Source organism: Marmota flaviventris, chromosome 18 (genome assembly GCF_047511675.1).
Source record: "Marmota flaviventris isolate mMarFla1 chromosome 18, mMarFla1.hap1, whole genome shotgun sequence".
In the NCBI taxonomy this organism is placed as follows: Eukaryota; Metazoa; Chordata; class Mammalia; order Rodentia; family Sciuridae; genus Marmota; species Marmota flaviventris.
The window spans coordinates 33,842,743-33,868,183 of record NC_092515.1 but is presented as its reverse complement, the minus strand read 5'-3'; the positions used below and the strand labels follow the sequence as shown (position 1 = coordinate 33,868,183).

The following is a 25,441-nucleotide window of genomic DNA, read 5'->3' as shown; positions in this document are numbered from 1 at the left end:
TTACCTTGGCAAATGTTGACCCACGTCCTTCTGATTCAATTGTAATCGTTTTTGTACGACGCAGTAAAATCTGATCTATATCCTCTTCACAGAATTTAGAGCCTTCATCTTCTTCTTCCATAATGGCACCATAAGCACCTCTTCGAAGCAGGTCTTCTATTTCCTTTTTGGAAAGCTGTTGAATCTAAAAGGAAAAGAATTCTGGTAATAACTGTATTTTTAAAGTTATAGAATGCAAAAGTATCCCTAAAGAATGTCAAAATTGTGAGAAGATATATTTAACTTGCATTTGGGTTGGGATGCAAATGAGAGAGAATTCATGGAAAGAATATATGTAAGTTATTGACTCTTAAAGCTTTAACTATTTTAAAATAATAATTACCTCCGATTTCAAAAGGGTGCAATTAAATCAAAGTTTAAGGGACAAGTAAACTCTCAAGGTTCTTTTTAGTACTGATTTTTTTTATTTTCATTTTTTGGTACTGGAAATAGAACTCAGGGGCACATAACTAACTGAGACATATCCTCAGTCCTTTTTTGTATTTTATTTAGAGACAAGATCTCACTGAGTGGGGCTTAGCACATCACCTTTGCTGAGGCTGGCTTTGAACTCACAATCCCCCTGCCTCAGCCTCCCAAGCCAATGGTACTAATATTTTATATTAGACAAAATTCTTTTTAAAAGAATATTTTAGTTGAAAATAGATCTTTACTTAATTTATTTATTTATACGCAGTGCTGAGAATCGAACTGAGAGCCTCACACATGCTAGGCAAGCATTCTACCACTGAGCCACAACCCATTACTTATAGCAAGATGAAGATAAAGCTAGAAGTTTGAAATTTAAAAATTTTTGAAAAACTTCACATAAGTAACACAGAAAATTTCACAAATTCTAGTTTGCTATGCCATCATACAAACATCCTAAAAAGGGATGAGATTCTTTTTTTTTTTTTTTTTGTACCAAGATTGAACGCAGGGGTACTTAATTACTGAGTCATATCCCCAGCCTTTTTAATTTTTTATATTTTGAAACATGATCTCATTAAGTTGATGAGGGCCTCATTAAATTGCTGGAGGCTGGCTTTGAATTTGTGATCCTCCTGCCTCAGCCTCCCAAGCTGCTGAGATTATGGGCATTCACCACTGCACCCTGCAGAAATCAGAACATTTTTATCTTGAAGACAGATTCTTAGAATTCATAAGCTTTGAAGCTATATAGACAGACCAAAAAGGACTTCAAAGTATTAACTAAACATTGCTCTATTCTGGAAGCCTGTTAGTGGTCCTTGTGGACCAAAACTGATAGATACACTACTTGAGGTAAAACTAAATACAAACAAAATTAACACAAAATCTTGAAGTGAAAAATATATATACATACACCACCAACATTACTTTCTCTTCCACTCATGCTCTGTAACACAGCTTTATCTAGGCCCAATTTCAGACTGGCTCGGTCAAACATCTCTCTCTCATATGAATTACGAGTAACTAATCTGTAGACTTTAACTGCTTTGTTCTGACCAATTCTGTGGCAACGAGCTTGGGCCTATAAAAAAATGAAAAGTTACAGATTCAATTTTCTTCACAAAACACATTTAACAGCCTACCAAATATATGGAATATAAAAATAGAAGATAATTTTTAGAGACATTAGCTACTAAACTAACTTTTTTCTAGAAATAAACACAACTTTATAGAATGAAAAATAATCCCACAATCATCATTAAGTTAATATTTAAGATTATACTACAAAGAATATAAATCCATGGGGAATTACTGTGTTTTCATTGGGGTATAGTTAAGCACCCCTAATTTGGAAAAATAAAATGCTCCAAAATCTGGTACTTTTTGACAATCAATCAAATGACACAGGGGAAAATTTCACACCTGACCTAATAGACATGTCAATCAAAAATTCAGGCACACTAAATTACTCTATAAGATTATCCTCAAGGTATCTTTGGAACATTAATGAATTTTGTGTTTAGACTTAGGGACTCAAGATATCTCATTAGAAATATGCAAATATTCCAAAATCCAAAAATATCTAAAACCGAAAACACTCTGGTCTCAAGCATTTTCAATAAGAAATACTCAATCTGTAATTCTAGAAATGAACACAAAACATACAAATGGAAATTTTCATTGTTGGCAACTCAAACTTTAAGGCCTTCAAATCTAACCCTAAATATTTCTAATTTTTTTCTACTATGTAATTATCAATCTTTTCTAAATATTTATGTTTAAGCTGGATAACTCTGGAGATCTAAATTTTATTTTATGGAAGAACTGATTAATATATTCACATTAGAAAAAGTGAAGATATCAAAGGTTATATAGGAGCTTCATATTTTATCTTGAATTACTACTAAATTTAAAAGTTTTCATGATAAGTCTAGACTCCAAAAGTTCTACAGAATCTATATAGTCTCTCTTAAATATTAATCACATTCCAATTATACTCAGATTAAATGACAAACTGTGGTTTGAACATTTATAAGTATTAATATCTATGTCTTTTTTGACAACAATATTCTGTCCATATCCAGTTTGTACCATTTGGAACTCAGAATTATAAATGGGCAACTTTATTCTAGTACTATGTAAAGTATATAAAATATCAAAACTTTCTATTAGTTTACAAAGACTAGATCTATAATAGTGGAAAATGAGAAAAAACAAGTGAGAGGTAGAAATTGAGGAAGTTGGTACAGATTTTCCAGTTCCTCCTCAGGTTCGATGATATGACATTATTATTTTAACTTTACTATCACAGGAATTGAAGGCAGTTTTAACTATAAATAAATTGTAAAGGCAAATAATCATGATTTGAATTCAATTTAGGGATTGGCCAATACAGCCTGTAGAACACATCTGGCCTGGCCACTAAGAATGGCTTTTGCGTATTTTAAGGCATGTGAAAAAAACAAAGAATGTGAGACAGAGATCTTACATGGTCCATAAACCCGAAAATATTTATTAATTGGCCTTCTGCAGGAAGAATGTGCCCTAGTTTAATCTGTATTAATGTTGGATAACCACATGATATCTTGAACTGAATTATATAGTTACATAAATGAGCAATGTAAACCTTACATTCTATTGAGCCAGTTATGTCAATAACTATCATATTTGATTTTATATACAAAGTCACAACATAAATTGCAATATAATTAAGACTATCCTGAACAATAAGGAATTTCTCTTATCATTTGTTCTCATCTCATATTCCTCCTAAATGCTTGCTTACCCTCTGCAAATTTTAAGCCATTTTGACGACTCTAGATAATGTTCTTGTTACGAGTCATAACATATGTATACCTTCATTTTCTACAGTCTTTTATAAAAAGGAACATTATTCTATTTCTCAATTTTATACATACTTTATGATGAATAGATGATATAAAGACAAATACTTATTTTTATTGAACTAAAATCCTGAAATTTTAATTTTCCAAAATTTTGCAAATTTTCCAAAATTCTATGTTACTTTATTACAAGTAAGATATCTATTTAAGGTCTCTCAAATTTATATAACTTCTGTATTTTTGGCAGTACTAGGGATTGAACCCAGGGACGTGTATATGCTAGACAAGTGATCCACCACTAAAGTATATCCCTGACCCTATATTTTAGAGAATTGAAAATACTGTATTCAACTCAGCATACTTTTTTATAAGTTGGTGAGACAAAAAAATCATGAAATAAAAATTAAAATAATTTCACTTATTTTATGTGGCAGATATTTCTTAGGAAAACATACAATATTAGTCTGTTGGATAAAAACAAAAGATGTGGACTGCTAAAAATACAATTATATGAATTTTTAAATTATTATGCTTCTTGTTAGCCAAGGAATTTATTACCTGAAGGTCATTTTGAGGGTTCCAATCAGAATCAAAAATTATACATGTATCAGCTGCAGTTAAATTGATGCCCAACCCACCAGCTCGGGTACACAGAAGAAAAACAAATCGATCTGAATCAGGTTTACTAAATCGATCTATAGCAGCTTGTCGAAGATTCCCTCTGACTCTTCCATCGATTCGCTCATATAAATATCTATCAAATGAAATGGACTAAATTTAGATAGATGAATATAATGAAAAGGACGACACATTCTATTAAAGATAAAGTCAGTTTTCTTGCAAAATTATGTTTAATTATACATTAAAAAGATCATCCCAATTAGTTTCTATGGCTTTATAATTCTTGCTGAGAAGCACATGTTAAGGAGGAAACAAAAACTAATATAAAGATTCAAATGTCTGCATTCCTGAATATGCACATAAAATAGCATTACAATAAATACCATTTTGAAAAGTTATAATAACAAAAGACAGTTCATGAAAACTACATTACTGTTCACATCACCATAAATTGCTTTTTTACAGGTAATGACAGTTCACCCAACTATCCAATATACCTAGGACTTTGTATTTTTGGTCAAAATTCTATGTTTCTTTATCAACTGATATACTTACTTATACACTATATAATCTATTCAGGGTGAACTGGAATGTTGTAGGAGTTTTTACAGTCATTACTCTAAAGCAGTGATCTTTTAACTTCTTTTATCCTTCCCCATTTAACATACAAAACTCAAAAAACTGCAATACATTAATAAGAACAAAATACATAAAAATTTAAGAGCTATGAAATCAATGGGCATATGTGTGACTTTTGCCACTCTTCTCTAGTATGAGACAGTTCTTTCCCTATACAATTTCCTAGAGTTTTAGCAGCAGCTCCACTATTACCTCTAATACCTGCAAATTGGGGTGTGACTTCTAATAACGTTACTTATGATGATAATGAAACATAGGGCTGTCGATTAAATTCATCATAATGCAAATTTATATGTACAAATTTATCTCTGTACAAAGTTCACTGTGTAAGAAAATCAACAAAATATAAGAATAGTTGGTTTTAGGAATATTGTAATTTAATGTTCTTATAATTACATGGTCTAAAATTGAGAGCAATATATATTTTGGAATAAGGCTACAGAAATGAAAACTGACAAAAATAGAACTAAAAGGTGGAGATATAGCTAAGCTGTAAAGTGCAGTGCATGCTTACTATGCAAAGAGGTCCAGGGTTGGATGCCCAGCACAAGAAAAAAAAAAAAAAAAAAAAAAGAAAGGAAGGAAGGAAGGAAGGAAACTGGAAACGAAAGATAAAATTAACAATAAACTATGAACTACATGATCTCTGATAATATAAACCAGTGTTGATCTTTACTAATATATAAAGGTCAAAATTGCTTGAGAGAGATTTAAACTCTATTGCTATAATATCTGATTCCTTTTTATAATAAACGTTGTTTTCAAATTAAATCTCTAATATTCTGATAAAATATTCAATAAATATTCCATTTATCTAAACACAAAGCCATAGCTAAGACTATTTTATAGTCATAAATGCAAAAAGCAAAACAATAAACCCTACATTAAAAAAATAAGAAATTAGATTAAAGCTCCAATTTTATAGAGCATATGATAAAACTCAAAGCAATAAGCTTCTATTTACTAATAATAAAATAGATCCAAATGCCTCTTGAAATACCTTTTCCAATGAAAATGATTGTCTTAAATACATTTATAAATGGACTTAATATTATATTTTTAAATGAACTTACATATCCATTAAAAGTGTCAGCACCATAAGGTTTATAATACAATAAATATATTATTCCTAGGTCCTTTCACAAGACTTAATAACATATACTTAGCATAATACAAAGTATAATTAAATGTATTACAGTATGTCTTACCTTTTATGTATAAGATAGTCCTCCAGAATATCAAGGCAGCGTACCATCTGAGAGAATATGAGCACTTTATGACCTCCTGCTTTCATTTTGGGAAGCAATTTATCAATAAGGACCAATTTACCAGCTGACTGAATCATTGCTTGAAGATGAAAATCAGTAGCAGCTGGATTATATGTATCTCTAAATTCTCCAAGTATTTTCTCCTCAGCACCTGTCAAAGAAATATGAAAAGACAGCAACAATGCACAAATGCAGGCAATTCCCAATTGCTTTTATTTTAACTCACATTTAGTGTTCCTTCATGCTTCTGTAACAGCATTATTTTCTGATGTCAAGTACATTGCTTTTATTAGAATTATTTGTTTATGGCTAAATCCCACCAACACCAAACTGTTAATGCCATTGAGAAGACAGATAATGTCTTAATCATGTTTTCATCTCTCCAGAAACCTGGCATAATGGCTTGTATGAATTTATGTTTGCTAAATACTTTATAAATGCCATTAGGAAAAGAATGTACAAAACTATGGTCTGGATCCAGGTAAATAAATACATATATATTTTTTTAAAAAAATCTAATATTTAAACATAAATCATAACAATGGTCATCAAAGGGTGATCATAATTGCTGTAGATGTGACTATGGGAATCTTGCTGGCATGAAAACAAGAAAAAGTAAAAAGGAAGTCATGTTAATGATCCGTCATGTATACTTCCTTCAAAGAATCTAGATCAGAATTTAAAGGTCTATAAACATTTCTTTCCTCAGCCTTGCTAAGCCATAAAAGTATACTGGGATTGTGACAGAGAGAGAGAGAGAGAGATTGCCTTAAGCAAAGTAAGTAGGTGAGTAGGATATTCACAGGAACACACACATGAAAAGACTCAAACATGGTACAGAGAACATTGGTAGAGAACTTGACAAGACCTTAAAAACTATCATTATTGTACCACAAAAACTGAATTACTAACTGGAGTATGTGGATTAGAAACAGACCAAGGGAAACAAGTGTATATACAGAAGCTCAAAGATGGGTTTTACTCTTTATTCATGAGGAAGATTAAATTTTAGGAGAATTCCACACTTAAACAAATTGAACAAACTCTTGCTGCTCTTGGAACCTGGTATGCTAATGTTAGACACTATAATGTAGTAGTTCACTTTGCCCATGAATCTGAAACACTTTTGTGATTCCTCAGAATAGTAGAATGAAGAGCTCTTAATAGCCTCTATAACTGTAGTGGTGTTCTGTTAAATGGTTCATTAATATTTGACAAAAGAAAAGTAGATGTTCTAATTCATTTAGCTACCTTTGATAAGATATGGATGATTACAGCATTTTCTAAGTTCCATCATGGTGTTGACCAAGTTAGGTACATTAGTCTGTCCTGCTCCTTTAGACAAAAATGAAAAATTCTTCTCCAAAATAGCTCGGTAGTATTTTTTTTGAATGTTAGTAAGTTCTACTTCAATGATAGTTTCTTCCTTAGGTGCCAATTTCTTTTCAACATCTTCTTTTAATCGTCTCAACATCATTGGTTTCAGGATAGCTTGAAGTTTTTGCACCTAAATAAAACATAATTTTATTACATATGACACAAGAGCACATTCAATTGTATATATAAAATAATCACAATAAGAGATTTGATGTACTTATTTACAAAGAACAGTAGGATACCTGTTCCTCTGTTTTCAGATCTCCAAATTCTTGCATAAATGTTGATTCAGAAGGAAACCTTAAGGGTTCAAGAAAGTGAAGAAGACTGAAAAGTTCTTCAACTGTATTTTGGAGAGGAGTGCCAGTCAAAAGCACCTTGTGTTCCTATACAAAGCAAGAACAATTGCATTCAAATGACAAAGTAGTAAAATTAAATGAAAGCTGATTTAGGGCATTAAATGTTTGAAAGTATTCTCTGACCATAATTTTTAAGAATTAACAATAAAACATCTCTACCCACAAATCTTGAGCAATGTACTTTTCTAAACATGATAAAATCTTTGTGGAACACAGATCTTCAACCAAAAATAAATAAATAAAAATTTTAAGACCTCTTCATAAGTCTTGGAATATGTTTTGTTGTATGCTATCTTTACCAATTTCTATCTTTTAAAATTCCACATTGTTGAAGATGCATATTTCAAATCATCTCAAAGAAATAAACCATTATTTTCAAAGAACAAAAGGGGGATTTTTTTATTTTGTACTTAATCATTGCTGGTATAATAATTTACATACCAAACAGTGTTCACTCTTTGTAACTTGAATGATCATCATTTAACCTCTCACAGAACAAATTATCAAATCAGGGAAGCTACAATCCAAGAATGTAAAGGGAAATTGGAATATGCTTCAAAGCAGAAGTTCATTAAAACTTGAACACAATAGGAACAGAAAAATATACACAATATTTTAAATAATAGTATAAATTATCATTTAAATTTTGATTTGACAACTCCTCTAAATTGGCAAATTAAACATATGTGTACACATGTCTGCACATATGCATATACATATATACAATAGCAAATGGCCAGAAAGATACACATCTAACTTTAAATAATGGAGAGAGGAGTCAAATGGGTGGTGGCATAGGTGGAGAGGGAATATAAAAGGAGCATTTCAATTTTTATTGCATGTGATTATGTTTATTTATTTATTCAAGTACTGATGCAATAATTATGTGATCTTAGTTTATTTGAAAGCTTTAAATACACTACAAAGAAGGTAACTAAGAAATTCCATTTTGAGTCTGGGTTTACAGCTTAGTGGGTAGAGTGCTTGCCTCCCATGCAAGACTGGCTTTAATCCCCAGCAACAAACACACACACACACACACACACACACACACACACAAGAAATACCATTTTAAATATAACCAATGAATGCTAAGCATGTGGAATTGCATAGGAACATTATCTCTTCACCATAAATTACTGAGTAACTTTGATGAAAGGGCTTTTCAGTAAGTAATTTGCAGCTTGAAATTTATGACATTATTTTCTTTTTAACCGTACACACCTACAGAGATTTATTTCTGTTATTGAATAAATTAATTACTAAAATTTTTTGGGGAAACACTAAAAATTTTCAAGCCTAAGAAAACTGATAAGATTTCCCCCAATTTTTACCATTTGAAGCAAAAATTTTCTCAATTATAACAGATAGGATTCAGCCATCTGTATAAAATTTTTAAAAATTTCATTTTTAGCATTTACCTTTCTGACTGTCCTTGTCCATGATCTTTCGCTATATAGCTAGGAAATGAAGGTCTCCCCCCAACAAAAAGAGAAAATTTATAGGACACTTACCAGGTTCATGAGCTTCAGACCTTCTAGGAGTTTACAGTTTTTATTTTTTAACCTGTGTGCTTCATCAATAATTACACATCGCCATTCAATTGCATTAAGCTCTCCACAGCCTCCAAGAATCATTTCAAAAGTGGTGATGATAGCTTGGAATCTGTATGCTCCTCGAATAATGCGCCCCTGGAAATTATCAAATATAACATTCTAGAATGTCTAGGAACACTTTTTATTCCTGACCAATGGCATAAAAGTAAACTAGTGATATTTATTGTGAATTATTTTCCACTTAAATATAAACATTCCCTTGAAAGAAATTTAAGCACTGAAACTATATTAGATTGCTGTTTCTGATATCACTCTCAAAATGCATGCCTACATACTTATATTGTTTGAAATTATATTTGAATAAGTGCTTCCCTGTAGAATTATAATAACAGCAGGGTGCACTGGTGCACACCTGTAATCCCAGCAACTTGGGAGGCTGAGGCAGAAAGACTAAGTTCTAGGCCAGCCCCAGCAACTTAGTGAGACCCTGCCTCCAAAAAAAAAAAAAAAAAAAAAGAAAGAAAGGATTTACATCCCTGAGGCTAATTTATAATGGCAAATAAGTAATGAAAATCAAAATTAGCCATCCAAATAGCTTATTCATCAAATATTTATTTAATGTATATGTGCCAGACTTTGCTCTAGTTGTTGGAGATAAAGCAGTTAACAGAATAGACAAAATTAATTGTTAGGGTGGAACTTACAGTTATTAATGATCCTAATGCAGGACACAGTCAGTAAGAAGACAAACAATTTTTTTAAAAAAAATTTAGAACACAATAAGGGAAGAGGTATAAAATAAACCATGAATATGAAGTAAAAATGATAGGGATAGAAGTTCCCATTACAATATTACATAGGGTGGTTGGGAGACCATTATTAAGAAATGATATATGAACAAAGATCTGAAGTTTAGGAAGGAAGCCATGTTGATATCCAGAGATCTGGAGGAAAAACCATTCTTGGTAAAGCAGCAAGTGTGAAGGTCCTGTATATTTCCAAATACTCAGATCACAGCAAGAAAGTGTAGTTGAAACCCAGTGAAAGGAGAAAGGAAGAGGCAGACAGAATAGGAACTTAAAAACTGTGGCAAGATTGGCTCTTCCTTTAAGCAGAGGCTATGATGGGATTCCAGGGAAAAAAGTTTAACTGTTGTGATGACAACACACAAGTAAAGGATCATAGAGACCATAAAAGCTGTCATAGTGAAAAATCATCATTAGAGGTGGTATAAAGCACTCAAATGTAGACATCTTTGAACGCAGAATAAACTGAATCTCTTAAGAGATAGATATGGTGTGAGATTAAGAGAAGACACAAATTTGACTCTAAAAAAGTTTTAGTTTGTACAACTGGAATTTCGTGTTGCTATTTACTAACATGAGGATGTTCATGATATTGGCTGTGTACAAGACAAGTTTAAGATGTCCATTAAAGATATCCAAATGGAGTTGTTAAGCAGGCTTTTGGATATGACTGAAATTTAGGCAAGAGTTTAGAGCTGGTGATTTGGAAGTTTCTAGCAATACAGATATAGCTTACTGTCCTGCATATGTATGAAATCTCTGAAGGAATGAGTATCAATATAAAAGAGTTTGAAGGCTACATACTGGACTACCCCAAAGGTTAGATATGGGGTCAAGGAGGAATCCATAAAGGGAACATAAGAAGGAATAGGTGGAAATACAACGTGAAGTTCAGGAATCTAATTAGAGACAGTTTAATAGATTGAAAGCTTATACTTAATAAGCTTAATAGGTATTAAAACTAAGAAAAGCTTAAAAACAATTATGCATTCTGATTAAGTTTTTAAATTTTTAGGTTAGTTCACATTGATTCCATACAATGGCACTCAGTTGAATAACAGCTCCGGTACAATATTATTAAAATATGAAGTATAGACTGATGACACTTACACAAATCTGACAGCCTGGGATATATTAAATTTGGTTTCTCAGTCTGATAGACTTGGGCATATTAATCTCAGTTTTACTTTTGTTTTTTGGGGCAATCTACATAACATCCTTATAGCTTAGTATCTGCATGTATAAAATGGAGATAATATCTATTTCACAAGGTTACCATTGAAAAGATGTAGTGAATACAGGTAAACTTTCAGTATAATCTAGAACATGGTGATACTCAAAACATATTTGTAGTTATGAGTATTACTATTTCTAATCACAGGGCAAATTTAGAAAATATTAGTTTTACTCCTAATGTTTTCAAGCAATTTGATAAGTTGACAAAAAAAAAATATTCAATTGAGTTATACTAAAATGTATCTGTGAAACTTAATTGTTAAAAAAGTATTTCTATATTTGAAGAACAGATCATTACATTATATAAGACATCATCTTTTGAAATTTAAAACCTTTTCAGTTAATCCTAGAAGGTATAATGTTTACCATAGAAAATATAATATTTAATAAATATTAATTTATCATACATCAACTCTTTCAGTTCGATTCTTTAATTTTATATCAAATTCATATCATATATGTATTAAAATTGAAATGTTCTTAGAAACGTTCTCAAGTTTTCAGTTGTGCCTTATGTAAAAAAAAGTGAAACTAAATCATTTCTATGATACTACAAAACTTTAGAACAAAATCAGTTAATTCATTCATTGTAAGCCTCAAAATGGTAGAAAGTCAGTTACAATTAGGAGGCAAAAGTAGAAGGCTATGTATATTATCTTAATCCAGCTTCTACCATATATGATTTGGCCATATGTTATAATGATCTTTTTAAAATGAACAATGAATGAAAGAGAAAGAAGATATTTAGAGGCTATTGAGGTAGAATGCCAGGCAATAAACCTTTCCCAATTAAAAAAGTACAATTTGGAATAAATTATGTTTATTAAGAAATAAGACACAAAATTCTTAAAGATTTTTATCCAAAAAGATTTGTATGAACAATGAAGATTACAACTTGACACTTCATGTCTTCTTGGTAGAAAATTCTTTCTTATGTTTTAATCTTTTTTATTTTATAGTTTTGTACTTACGGAAAATAGAAAATCCTTTCTTAAAGGGCTGGGATTATGGCTCAGCGGTAGAGCACTCGCCTACCATGCGTGGGGCCCTGGGTTCGATCCTCAGCACCACATAAAAATAAATGAATGGAATAAAGGTATTGTGTCCAAGTACAACTAAAAAAATAAATATTAAAAAAAGAAAATCCCTTTTTAAAGAATAAATGGCTATAGAGGCACAAGGTGTCATTATCAAATTCTTAAGAAAACAACTAACCATTTCCTATATTGTCAAATACTTGGTTGAGAAATTTATATAAATTATGTTAAAAACAAATAAAAACTTGCTTAAATTAAAAAAGAAAAAAAAGTGGCTGAATAAAAATGGAACATGTGCCTCTAGGATATAGGAAAGGAGAAAACCATCAGCTAATCACTAAAGTTCTGATATAATGAATTCTAAGGAGAAGGTATGCTTGAATCAGTACACAAAACAAATGAAGCGATTTTTTCCCCCCAGCACTTGGGATCAAACTCAGGGCTTTGTACATTTTTTTTCTTTTTTAAAATATTTTTTAGTTGGACACAATAGTTTTATTTTGTTTATTTGTGTGGGGTGCTGAGGATCAAACCCAGGCCCTTGATCGTGTTAGGCAAGCGCTCTACCGCTGAGCCACAACCCCAGCCCGGGCTTTGTACATGTCAAGCAATATTCTAACACTGAGCTGTGCCTCCAACTCACCATTCAAAAACTTAAAAAATGTCTAAAAGCAAAATCCACTGAACATGAAAGAAAATTTATAATGTCACCTCAATAGCCATTTAAAGTCATAGTGTTCATTGAATGTTTAAATTGAAAAAAGAAAGGAAGAAAAAGAGCTACAGAATGATCAAAGAGGCAGTTATTTCTAGAAAAAATTTAACATGTATACAAACAATAATTACTTAAAAATTATTCTAGTTGAAATATTAAAGATTACAAATTTCTGCATATGTATATGTTTCATATTTCACTATAAAGGAAAACAGGATTAAATCCTTTTGTCATTGTTTTCAGTTACAATTTATTGTAAAATAAGTAAAATGAAGAAATAAGCTTAACCTAAGATTTTAAAATGCAATTAATATCTATGCTAAATTTGAAAGTATGTAATGCCTATCTTTTTCAACCCTGATGGTTTAACAAGCAAAAGCATTAATAACACACCTGTGAGTCCCTGAAGTACATCTCATATTGCTGTATCATCTGTCTGCTAATCAGGCTTCCATGATAAACCACAACATTAATATCAGTCCATGTACGAAATTCTCTCTCCCAGTTTGCAATGGTAGAAAGTGGTGCAATAATCAGGAAGGGTCCTCTTATACCAGTCAGAAGGATTTCGTAGAGGAATGTAATTGATTGAATGGTTTTGCCAAGACCCATTTCATCTGCTAAAATGCAGTTTCGTCTGAAATAAACAAATATATTATCCATGCATACATTGGGTTCTTCTGTATACTACAAAGTTTTAAAGATAAACATATGAAAATAAAAGATTAAATAAAATATTTGCACTTGTAAAAACAAAAGTTGCTGAAGTACTGAATAAGCTCAAGATTACAATTTTATTATAATCCTGCAAAGGGAAAATTAAAGATTTTTATAGCTCCAAAATAAAGATATCGCCATTAACTGTTTGATTTTTCTAAAAACTGAAAATATAAGAGCAATGCATATTATATAATTTATTCAGGAAGCATTATTAAATACCTTCTATTATCTCAGGACAGTATGAGAAGATGGAATACAAAAGAAATAGAACATGTTCTCTGCCTTCCAGGGGCTTGTATCTATTAGAGAAGCAAACATGCAAATACATAAATAAATAATCATGCAATGTGCTACTGTAGAAGCACAACTATAGTATTGATTTTCAACCATAGCTGTGCATTAGAAGAGCCTACAAAGCTTGAAAAAGAAATAAAACAGATACTTAGCCCCCCACCACGTTTACATTATGTTTTAATATGTACGGAATAGTCAGTTCTAATTTTTAAAATGAGCTCTATAGATGATTATGCTATGTGGCCAGTGAAGACTATCAGAGTAATACTTCTTATGGTAGCACAGAGGGAAAACAACCAAAATCTATCTAGAAGACATGAAAAAAGAAACTTCTTCAGCAAGGAGGTCAGTTACGATTAGGATTTTACCAGAGATCAAAGTAAAGCAGGAGAGGGCAAAAAAGACAAACCGGGGACCAAAAGTTATTTAATATGGTTAAGAGCAGAAAGTAAAGGAAGGAAAGAGAAGTGAGCTAAGTAGTGTCATAAACAGAAGAGGTTAGACATTATTTTTTTATGCAGTGGGAGGCAAAGAAATTCTTAAAGGAAACCCCTATGAGATTAAGTTTGTATTTTAAACTTTATTTGGGTGATACTGAGGATATAAAAGGGTAAGGGGATGAGATGTTGGAAATTAACTGGTTCAGAATCATAATAGAGAAGAAATTATAGAAATTATATTCTAAAGGGAGAATAAACTAAGTTACCAGAAATTATGTCAGAGTCAATTATGGGTTAGGATGAATTGGCCCTAGGAAATAACTCAATGTATAGGGTATAGGATGATAGTAACAAAATGAATTAGTAGTAATCAAGATAAAAAATATGGAGAAAAAACAAGTTTGACACAGAGGAAATAGAAATCTGCTATGTTTAAAGAATTGTTGTGTTGGACATTCAGGTACCAGAAGATGAACAGAAATGTGGGCCCAGAATTCAAGGCTTTAGAGATAGAAATATGGGACCATTAAATATTATTGGTAAATAGGGCTAGGTATATAGCTCAATTGTATAACACTTGCCTAGCATGTGCAAGGTCTTGTGTTTGATCCCAGGCACCACACACACACACACACACACACACACACACACACACTTGTGTATCTGTATGTATCCTTATTCACAGAAGATATAAGTATGTGTGTGTGTGTGTGTATGTATGAATAAAGTAGTAAATTAAATCATATGGGGAAGAGTACAGAGTATCTCTGAGGGAGTACAAACATGTAATATGTGAAGATAACTAAAGACAAAACAGCAAAAAACAACATCTAAATGACAGGGGAAGAAGAACCAGCAGACTATTGAAAGTAACAGTTAAAGAGGGTATTGGAGAGCTATAAAAGTTGCAGTGTGCAAGCTTTCAGGGTTTAGAAGGAAGGAGTAGCAATTTCTATCCAATGGATTAGAAAATAAGTTAAGGCTAAAGAATATCCTTGGGATTAGAAAATTAAGTTTTGGGAAGAGTCAGAAACAAAATCTATACTATCACAGGTTGAAAAAGAAATGGAGAAAAGAAAATGGGGGACAGAGTGTGCAGATTACTCTACTAGGAATTTGCCTGGAAAGCTACAAAGAGGGTTCAAGGCAGCTAGAAGAAGGAGCACACTCAAAAGGAGATTTACCTTTTTTTTTTTTTTTTTTTTGTCTTTTATAGATAGGCTAGCACCAAATTTGTTCATAGATTGAAGAGACAGAAATAGTCTTCAGGGATGGTTTGAACAAATAAAATAGAAGAATGATTAATGAATGAAGTGAAGCTCTGAAGAGACTGGATGAAACAGAATGTCAAGACCTGAGGTAATATGATTCATCCTTGTCCTAGGGTAAGATCTTTTACCTTCCAATACACGAGGTTAGAGGAAAAAATAGCTGTAGAGGCACTTTTGAATATGAGGGGAGGCAAGAATTTTCCTACTTTCCCTGGGTTTATCTGCAAAGCAGTCATATACAGAAAGTGAATAAAACAAAACTATGCCAAAGAACTTGAAGGAAGTGATGGAAGTTTAAAATAGGCAATGTAGGAAATAGGAGTAATAAAAAAAGGAAGACGGGTTTTAAAAAGTATTGCTACCTCATTTACATAAATGATTCTTGAGAAAAATGATTAATATTTAGTAAATAAAAGCAGGGAAAAGAAAACTGTGGAATAATAGGATCCTTCACTCCATCTGAGTCCCATAACTCACAATTACTAAGAGAAACTACCCAAAAACAATATAAGTAAAAAACACAGAAAAGTGACTTTGAATTAAAGTGTCATCAAATATTGCTAGTAATAATGCCTTCATTTGCTCTTTCATGGACACTACCATACTTCTTTCTGAAACATGATATCATGTTTTTCTTTGCATCTCAAAAAAAACCTTGAGGCTAGAGGGCTGGGAATGTAGCTCCGTGGTAGACAGCTTGCTCAGCATGCATGAGGACCTGGGTTCAATCCTCTATACCACATAGATGGATAAACACCCACACAAACAAAGATTTTGAGCTATTTTGTATAAAGAAATTGCTAAATTGTGAAGAATATTAACAAGGAGGTAGTTTGTTACTCCTTTTTATATTCTATTCTTTATTAATAGCTGACAATATACTTCATGGAAAACATTTAAAAACAGAGATCTATCTAACTGATAACAGATATAATGTGCTTACAATTCACTAATTAAAACCAACTGTAGACAGACAGTAGTATAAATGGATAAGCTGTAAAACTTCCTGTAGCATACCAGATGTTTTAGGACTCTTGGCAAAGTTATTTAAAATTTAATTATTAATTAACGTAACTCTGAGTGACACACACTTAAAGGAAGCAGTGTATGGGGCTGGGGTTGTGGCTCAGTGGTAGAGCGCTTGCCTAGCATGTGTGAGGCACTGGGTTCGATTCTCAGCACCACATAAAAATAAAATAAATATCCATCCACAACTAAAAAAAATTAAAAAAAAAAAAGGAAGCAGTGTAGCTGACATCTTAAACTGTAATTTACATATTTTTCTAAGGTAAATTCACCTTATTTATTTTTGGGGGGCACCAGGGATTAAACCCAGGGGCACTTAATCACTGACCCACATCCCCAGCCACCCGGTTTTAAACATTTTTTTAAATTTTGACACAAGGTCTTGCACAGATGCTAAGGTTGGCTATAAACTTTCGATCCTCCTGTCTTGGCTCCCAAGACACTGTGATTACAGGCATGCACCACAGCGCCCAGCAGTAACTTCACTTTAAAACAAAGACTTCATCAAAATAACAATATGGGAACATCTGAATCAACTTTAGTTAACGTACGTTAACATATATAACACACTAAAATTTTTAAAGATATATTACACACCTGTTGTACCAATTGAACAAGAGCCAGTTGAGTCCTTCCAGTTGATATTCCCTGAGTTGATTGCCATTTTTATAGTCCCTGGATTGATCTATTTTCTTCCAAATATTAGACGGCGGACGTTCCTTTGTGGAAAAACAAAGAATGCACGGTGAAAAGTGAAAATTAGCATCATTCATAAAGGAGAATGACTGAATGATTTCCCCCTAAGATCAGAAATAAGGCAAGATGTGCACTGTGACATCTATTCACCCTTGTACTGTAGGCTGTGACAAGGATAATTAAACAAGGAAACCAGACAAAAGTTACCAAGTTTGGAAATGAAAAACTAAAACTATCTTTATTCATATGATTTGTCTCTGTAGAAAATCCTGTGGGATCTATTAAAAAGCTAAACTAAGTAGTCATTTTAGCAAGGTTATATAATATAAAAATTGATATACGAAAGTCAATTGTATTCTACATTTTAGCAAAAATAATGAAAAAAATTATTTAAGAAGTAGTCATTTTATAATGGTATCTAAAATACTAATTTTTAAAAAAGTAATTCTAAAAGTTGTATAACACCAATAAATTTGAAGCCACAAAATACTGCTGAAAAAAACTAAAGAAGGGCTAAACAGAGATAAGCCCTGATTTGAAGACTTAACATTGTTAATATATTAATTCTTCTCACAGTGAACAGAATCAACACAATCCAATCAAACTGGAATCACAGTTTTTGTAGAAATTGACAAGCTAATTCTATAAGCATATGGAAATGAAAAGTACTACAAACAGCCAAAACAGCATTGGGAGGTGTAGACAGGATGTAGATAAAGTTTGGGCACATATGCTAACTGATTTCAAGACTTGTAAAAGTTGCAAAATCAAGACTATGTAGAACTGATGTAAAGATAAAGATAAAAAGTTCAGTGGAACATAATAGATGGTTCAGAAATATACTCTCAGGCATTCAGTCAACTGAGTTTTGACAAAGCTGGAAAGGCAATTCAGTGCAAAAAGAGTTTTTTCAATAAATGATGTTATAACAATCGAATACCCATGAACAAAAGGAAAGAATTTGATCCATATACTATCTACACACAAAAATCATAGCGCTGAATGTTACCTGACATATTTTCAAGGAGAAAGCAAGACAGAAATCTTCATGAACTTAGGTTATGTGAAAATTTCTCAGACACATAAAGTATGATCATAAGAAACAAACTGGAGTTCACCAAAACTAAGAACTTTTGCTCTTTGAAAGACACTGTTAAGATAATGAAAAAACGACTACAAACTGGTGGACAATATTTACAAACCAAAGGTCACAAGACCTTTGTTTTTAATAGTCAACACAAATATTCATCAATAGGCAAAAGGATAACAAATTGTGGGCTATTACATTAGAAAAAAATACTTCTCAGGAATAGAAAAGGTATCAACTATCAATGCATGCAATGATGTGAACTTGAAAATCATTATGCTATGTAAGAAACCCTAAGAAAAACAGAATACAGTGTCCATGTACATAAAAATGAAATGAGAAGAAATGAAAAAGAATTGATAGTGACATAAAAATTACTAGTTCCCTAGGATGAGAAGTAGGGTACATAAGAAAGATGAATTGGGAAGGAAGGGTTACAAAAGCACACAAGCATACTTTTGGGAGCCATAGTTCATCACTCTGATTATGGTTTTGGTTTGGTTTGTCAAAACTTATCAAATTGTACATCTTAAATATTTGCAATTTACTGGATGTCAAATTTTATGAACCTCAAATAAAGCTATTTATAAAAAAATGAATGAAGCTGGGAGTAATAGTGCAGGCAAGTAATCCCAGCTACATAAGAAGGCTAAGGTAGGACGATCTCAAGTTTGAGGCTAGCCTGGACAACTTAATGAGAACCTTTCTTAAAAAACACAAAAGGAATAGGATTGTGCTCAGTGATAAAGTTTTGACTATGGGTTCACTCTTCTGTACTGGTAACAACAACAACAACAAAAAGTGAATGACACGGGGGCTAGGCTTGTGGCTCAATGACAGAGCACTTGTCTAGCATGTGTGAGGCACTGGGTTCGATTCTCAGCACCAAATATAAATAAATAAAGCCCATCAACAACTAATAAAATATTTTTTAAAAAGGTGAATTATGTTATCAGATTTTTCTATTTTATTATCTTCAATGTTGGGGATTAAATCCAGTCATGCTCTATCACTGAGCTACATCCTCAGCTCCTTCTATTTTTATTTTGTGAAAAGTTCTTTGTTGAATTGCTGAGGTTGATTTCAAACTTGGGACCCTCCTGCCTCAGCCTCTGGAGCTGCCAGAAATCACAGGTATGCCACCCTGTCTTGCTTCACATATATTTTAAATCTGTCATACATATTACTACGTTTATATACTTTCAATATTCATGATAAAAAGCATTCAAAAAAATCATAGAAGCATAGATGTATAATGTTGTATGTTAAAACTATTCATTTACATAGTCATATTTATAAAATTTAATTTTTCTTCTTCAGAAATAAAAAACTGAATTATTCTGCATAGCTAAAACATAACCTGTCTTGAAGTTGCTGCATAGGTAAAGAAATAATATCCTAGTCCCAAATGAATAGGCTCTAAGTCTCAGATAAACATTTCTGTAAAGCAAGCAAAAGATGGATTGTCTTCTGTTTCAAAATTATATATTATTACTAATTAACAAACTTATACTATTAAAACTGTCTGCAAGATCAGGGCATCTTTATGGTGACTGTAAATGAAAAATAAAACATGCTTTCAGTATACAGATAACAATTCGTTATTGATATTATGCTATTAACCTAATACAAATAGGGCTTATAAAGAAAACAGGGCTTCATTCATGCTAGGCAAACATACTACTGAGCTACAATCCAAGAAAACATTTCTTAAATGACAGTCAATGAACTTTAAAATTATTAATACGACATTTTAGTTACTGCTTAAAATAATTTTCATATTAAATTCTATTCTGTATATGCTTCTTTTCAGTAATCCAATCACTGTTAATATTTTTTTAGCTTGGGATAGGGTAAAATTTCATTTTTGGAATCTCTAAACATACTTTACATGATTTATATGCTATTTTATTTAACAATAATAGAATAACAACAAAAATCACCTCCAACATTATTTAAGTACTATAGGCTATATTGTTGTCCTTGATTTTACATTAATTAAGGGACTAATTCTACTGGCTCAAAACCTATTAACATTTGCTCCCAAGATGTAGACTCTCTATTCACCTCACAGACTGTTTCTTTTGCTGAGAAGAAACTTTTTAGTTTGAATACATCAATTTATTGATTCATGATTTAATTCTTGTGCTATAGGAGTCTTATTAAGGAAGCTGGGGCCTAATCCCACATGATTGGGATTAGGGCCTACTTTTTCTTCTATTAGACATGGGGTCTCTAGTTTAATTCCTAGGTCCTTGATCCACTTTGAGTTGAGTTTTGTGTATGGTGAGAGATAGGGATTTAATTTCATTTTGTTGAATATGGATTTTCAGTTTTCCAAGCACCACTTGTTGAAGCGGCTTTTCTCCAATGTAGGTTTTTGGCACCCTTGTCTAATATAAGATAATTGTAATTTTGAGGGTTTGTCTCTATGTCGTCTATTCTGTATCATTGTTCTACCAGTCTGTTTTGGTGCCAATACCATGCTGTTTTTGTTACTACTCCTCTGTAGTATAGTTTAAGGTCTGGTATAGTGATGCTACCTGCTTCATTCTTCCTGCTAAGGATGGCTTTAGCTATTCTGGGTCTCTTATTTTTCAACATGAATTTAGCACTAATCTCTGGTGGATATAAAGAACTCAAGAAGCTAAACACATACACAAAAACAAAACAAAACAAAAAAAAACCCAATCAATAAATGGGCCAAGGACCTGAACAGAATCTTCTCAGAAGAGGATATAAAATCATTCAACAAATATATGAAAAAAAGTTCATCATCTCTAGCACTTAGAGAAATGCAAATCAAAACTACTCTAAGATTTCACACCTGTCAGAATGGCAGCGATTATAAAGACAAACAACAATAAGTGTTGGCGAGGATGTGGAGAAAAAGGGACACTCATACATTGCTGGTGGGACTACAAACTGGTGCACCCAATATGGAAAGCAGTATGGAGATTCCTTGGAAAAATGGGCATGGAACTACCATTTGATCCAGCTATCCCTCTCCTTGGTCTATACCCAAAGGACTTTAAAACAGTATATTACAGGGACATAGCCACATCAACGCTGATAGCTGCACAATTCAAAATAGCTAAACTGTGGAACCAACTTAGATTCCCTTCAGTAGATGAATGGATAAAAAAAGTGTGGCATATATACACAATGGAATATTTCTCAGCAATAAAAGAGAATAAAATCATGGCATTTGCAGGTAAATGGATGGAGTTAGAGAAGATAAAGCGAAGTGAAGTTAGCCAATCCCAACAAAACAAATGCTGAATGTTTTCTCTGATATAAGGAATCTGATTCATAAATGGGGTAGGGAGGGGGAGCATGGGAGGAATAGATGAATTCTAAATAGGGCAGAGGGGTGGGAGGGAAAGGAAGGGACAGGGGATTAGCAATGATGTTAGAATGTGATGACCATCATTATCCAAAGGACATGTATGAAGACATGAATTGCTGTGAATATACTTTATACACAACCAGATATGAAAAAATGTGCTCTATGTGCAATATGAATTGTAATACATTCTGTTGTCATATATATATGTATGTATGTGTTTGTGTGTATATGTATATATACCCAAAACCTATTAACTGAGAATATACTATATATCTAAGGAATCTCGAATTTCTGTAAATCTCTAAGAGATTTTGATATGCTAAGATTTTGTAAAGCTGTCTGTGATAGGTTCTTACCAAATGTCTTGTGTCAGGTCTCAAAGCTTGTAGTTGTTCAAACTCTTCTATTTTTGCCAGATCTACATCTTCCTTTAGTTCCCATGTACTATCTTCATATGGCAATGAGCACCACTTTACTAGGTAGTAAATAACAGGCTGTAAAAAAACATTTTTTTTTCAATTCACCATTTTTAAAAAGAGAATAGTGAGTAGTTTATATAGAGCATGACTACAGACAGTTTAAACATAGTAACCTATGTCGATTAAAAAAAGTTTTTCATTTGTTTTTAAGAGTTTTTAGGTTGTATTTTTTAAAAAGAGTATTAGGTTTTAATATTTGGAAAGTTTCAGGTTTTTCTTACATAAAAAAATATATATATTTTTTAATATTTATTTCTTTTTTAGTTCTCGGCAGACACAACATCTTTATTTGTATGTGGTGCTGAGATTCGAACCCGGGCCGCACGCATGCCAGGCGAGCGTGCTACCGCTTGAGCCACATCCCCAGCCCCATAAAAATATATTTTTATAAGCATGTGTGAAGCCCTGTGTTCGTTACCCAGTACCACAAAAAGGAGAAAAAAAATGATAAAGTATTTACCTCACCAGTATCCTTATCTTCACAAAAAGAGACTTCTAATACTCTGTCTACTTCAACATAGTCTGGGTTAAATGGTTCTTCTTCCATCTAAAAAAGTACAAAGATAAATTTACTAGTGTTTCACTATAGAACTAATACATCAGTTTGAGTCCAACAAACAACATTTTTCTAGTTTAATTTCCAATAGATATTTAGGATATTATTAATTGCCATGTTATAAATAATAAAACCAATCAAATAGGACTAAAAAAATTCAGGTATTAGAGACAAGTAAGTTACTCTAGGATATGTGTTGAAATTTTTACTAAACGTATCCTCTCTTCTTCTCCTTTGCTACTTGAAGTTCTAGTTGCAAAAGTTGAGGACTAATCAACCCAGCTTCAGATTCTGTTCTCAATACTATCACTCTTTATCTTTACCTGATGATAGTCCTTTACTGAACATCTACTCATCTAGATGAATGTAAGTAAACTCTCTATTTGAGCTACCTCAAACTTAGTTGCATTCATTTATTCTTCAACCTATACCTAATCTTATATTCTCTAATTGGGTTAATGAAAACACAACTTCCTCTCCAGCCCCCCCGCCCCACTCAGTCACACAAGCCAGAAAACGGGAAGTTGTCTTAGATTCCTTCACTTTCTTTACCTCCATCTAACTTGTACAAATTTTAAATTTTACTTTTTTTTTTTTTTTTTTTTTGGTACCATGGATTGGACACAGGGGTTTTTAACCATTAAGTCATATTCTCACCCTTTTTAAAAAATATTTTAAATTTTAAGACAGGGTCTCAAAGACTTCACTAAATTGCTGAAGTTGGCTTTGAACATGTAATCCTCCTTCCTCAACCTCCAGAGCCACCGGTATTACAGGCATGTGCCACTGCACCTCACCAGACTTTACTTTTAACTGAAAATCAGATTGGATACTTCCTCCTCATTCTCACTGACTTATCATTTCTTACATGGATCTTTAAAAATAACTCCCAACTTGTCCCCCAATGCTTGTCTTGCCTTTCTTTATTCTGTTTTTCACATTGTTGCCAGAGTAATCCTTCTCAAATACAAATTATGACTTACAGCTTCCTTGCTTAAAATCTTTTAGTGATTCTGCCTTGTTTGATAATCAGGTTCAAATTAATTTTTTTGTGTAATAGATAAGATCCCTCCTTTTCCTCCAGCCTTATCTCCTGTTGCTTGCTACAACTATAACTCAGATTGTAACCAACCTAAGTGTCACACCTTCATGTTTTTGTACTAATTCTGCTCTCTTCTGACTAGTTTACCATTTTTTGGCTTCTGTGCTTGGGCACTTCCTACTCATCTCTGAAAGACTTCCAACAGTCATCTGGGTTTAACTTTACTGCCCTCATATGTTCACCCTCTAAATGTTGTATACCACATAGTTCTACCTTTAGTTCTCTTCACTATCTTAAACCTCTCCTCCTCAAACCCATGCATCTATATATGACACACCTGATTACAATGATTATAGCCCAGTACCAGAATGTTAATGTGATACTTTAGAGGATTAAAAAAGTAAAGAAAAGGTTAGATATATTCATTAGTTGGAGGTAATTATTTTACAATGTATAAATGTATTAAATTATTGATGTTGTGTTCATATAAATAGAAGGCTGGCATGGAAAACATGCAATGTTTGTAATTATTTAATGTGTAAGATTTAATACACTGACAATTTTTATTTTCCATTTATTTGCTACATTATCATTTCCTTTATTTAAATAATTTGCTGATAAATTCTTTGTGATATTAACACAACCAGATTCAACTATGTGCATTGAAATAATGCTAATTTAAAAATAAAAATATTATCTACCATTCTGAATTATCAGTGTTTTTGTTTCAGCTAGTTCCCAAGTTAATTTTGGAAAGAAAAATTGTGTCAATAGCATTTTTATTTGAATATCAATGTTGGAAGCCTAAGAACTAAAATGATACCTAAATCTATATGTATTCAGAATATCACACATAATAGTTTTATTTATTTTTTTCTTACATCTGCAAAAAAATGTGCTCTTTGTGCTTGTCTCAGTTTGAATCGTTTAATTTTCTGCTGAATCCTTTTATCTTTCAAAAGCTGCTCTTCTGTGGCCCATTCACAGTGAAGATAGGAGCTAAAATTTTTATAGAAGTAGTATATTAGAACATTATAAAAAACATGCTTAAGGTGCATTTTTAATTATAACATCCAATATAAAATATTATCTTCAATTATACAAATAATTTATCACTATTTAATTTTAATAGACTTTATATAATTTCTAAAATTAAAACAACTAAGATCCCTATAGCCTTAGGAGATTGTAGTCTCATGGTGTACAATTTACTATACAGAAACAGAATAGTAAACTGACTAAAAGAATAACAGCAAGATGTACTTTATCTTTTATTTTTTTCATTATAATGGATCTGCCACAATCAGAATGCTAACTTATTTTGAAAACAATGTAATTGTATTTAAAAACATTCATGAAAGTATTTAGAAAGTAACAGAAAAATGTAGAAAAAGAATGACTTTTCACATAAGTTATCTATGACCAAGATTAAAATTTAAAATTTTAGTCAAAGCATCACACTATATACATTTAATGCAATAATCGAAATACCAGAAATTTTTTTAGAAAAAAAAAATTAAATCTGTGAAGTTTAACATACAACAAATAATGCC

The 25,441-nt window shown here is 32.0% G+C and overlaps 1 protein-coding gene across 13 annotated transcripts in view; it reads right to left on the bottom strand.

Annotated features, from left to right (window-relative positions):
* Chd9 (chromodomain helicase DNA binding protein 9) overlaps positions 1–25,441 on the bottom strand; it is a 248,958-nt gene that overhangs the window by 58,260 nt on the left and 165,257 nt on the right. For all 13 annotated transcript variants that reach the window (XM_071604701.1, XM_071604707.1, XM_071604708.1 and 10 more), the window contains 12 exons: positions 24,770–24,887; positions 22,751–22,837; positions 22,168–22,305; positions 17,277–17,398; positions 13,322–13,565; positions 9,093–9,269; positions 7,462–7,605; positions 7,094–7,349; positions 5,783–5,993; positions 3,873–4,068; positions 1,385–1,552; positions 5–184 (listed from right to left, as the gene is read on the bottom strand). In XM_071604701.1, coding sequence (XP_071460802.1) covers positions 5–184; positions 1,385–1,552; positions 3,873–4,068; positions 5,783–5,993; positions 7,094–7,349; positions 7,462–7,605; positions 9,093–9,269; positions 13,322–13,565; positions 17,277–17,398; positions 22,168–22,305; positions 22,751–22,837; positions 24,770–24,887 — 2,041 coding nt within the window. The remainder of the gene's footprint in view (positions 1–4; positions 185–1,384; positions 1,553–3,872; positions 4,069–5,782; positions 5,994–7,093; positions 7,350–7,461; positions 7,606–9,092; positions 9,270–13,321; positions 13,566–17,276; positions 17,399–22,167; positions 22,306–22,750; positions 22,838–24,769; positions 24,888–25,441) is intronic.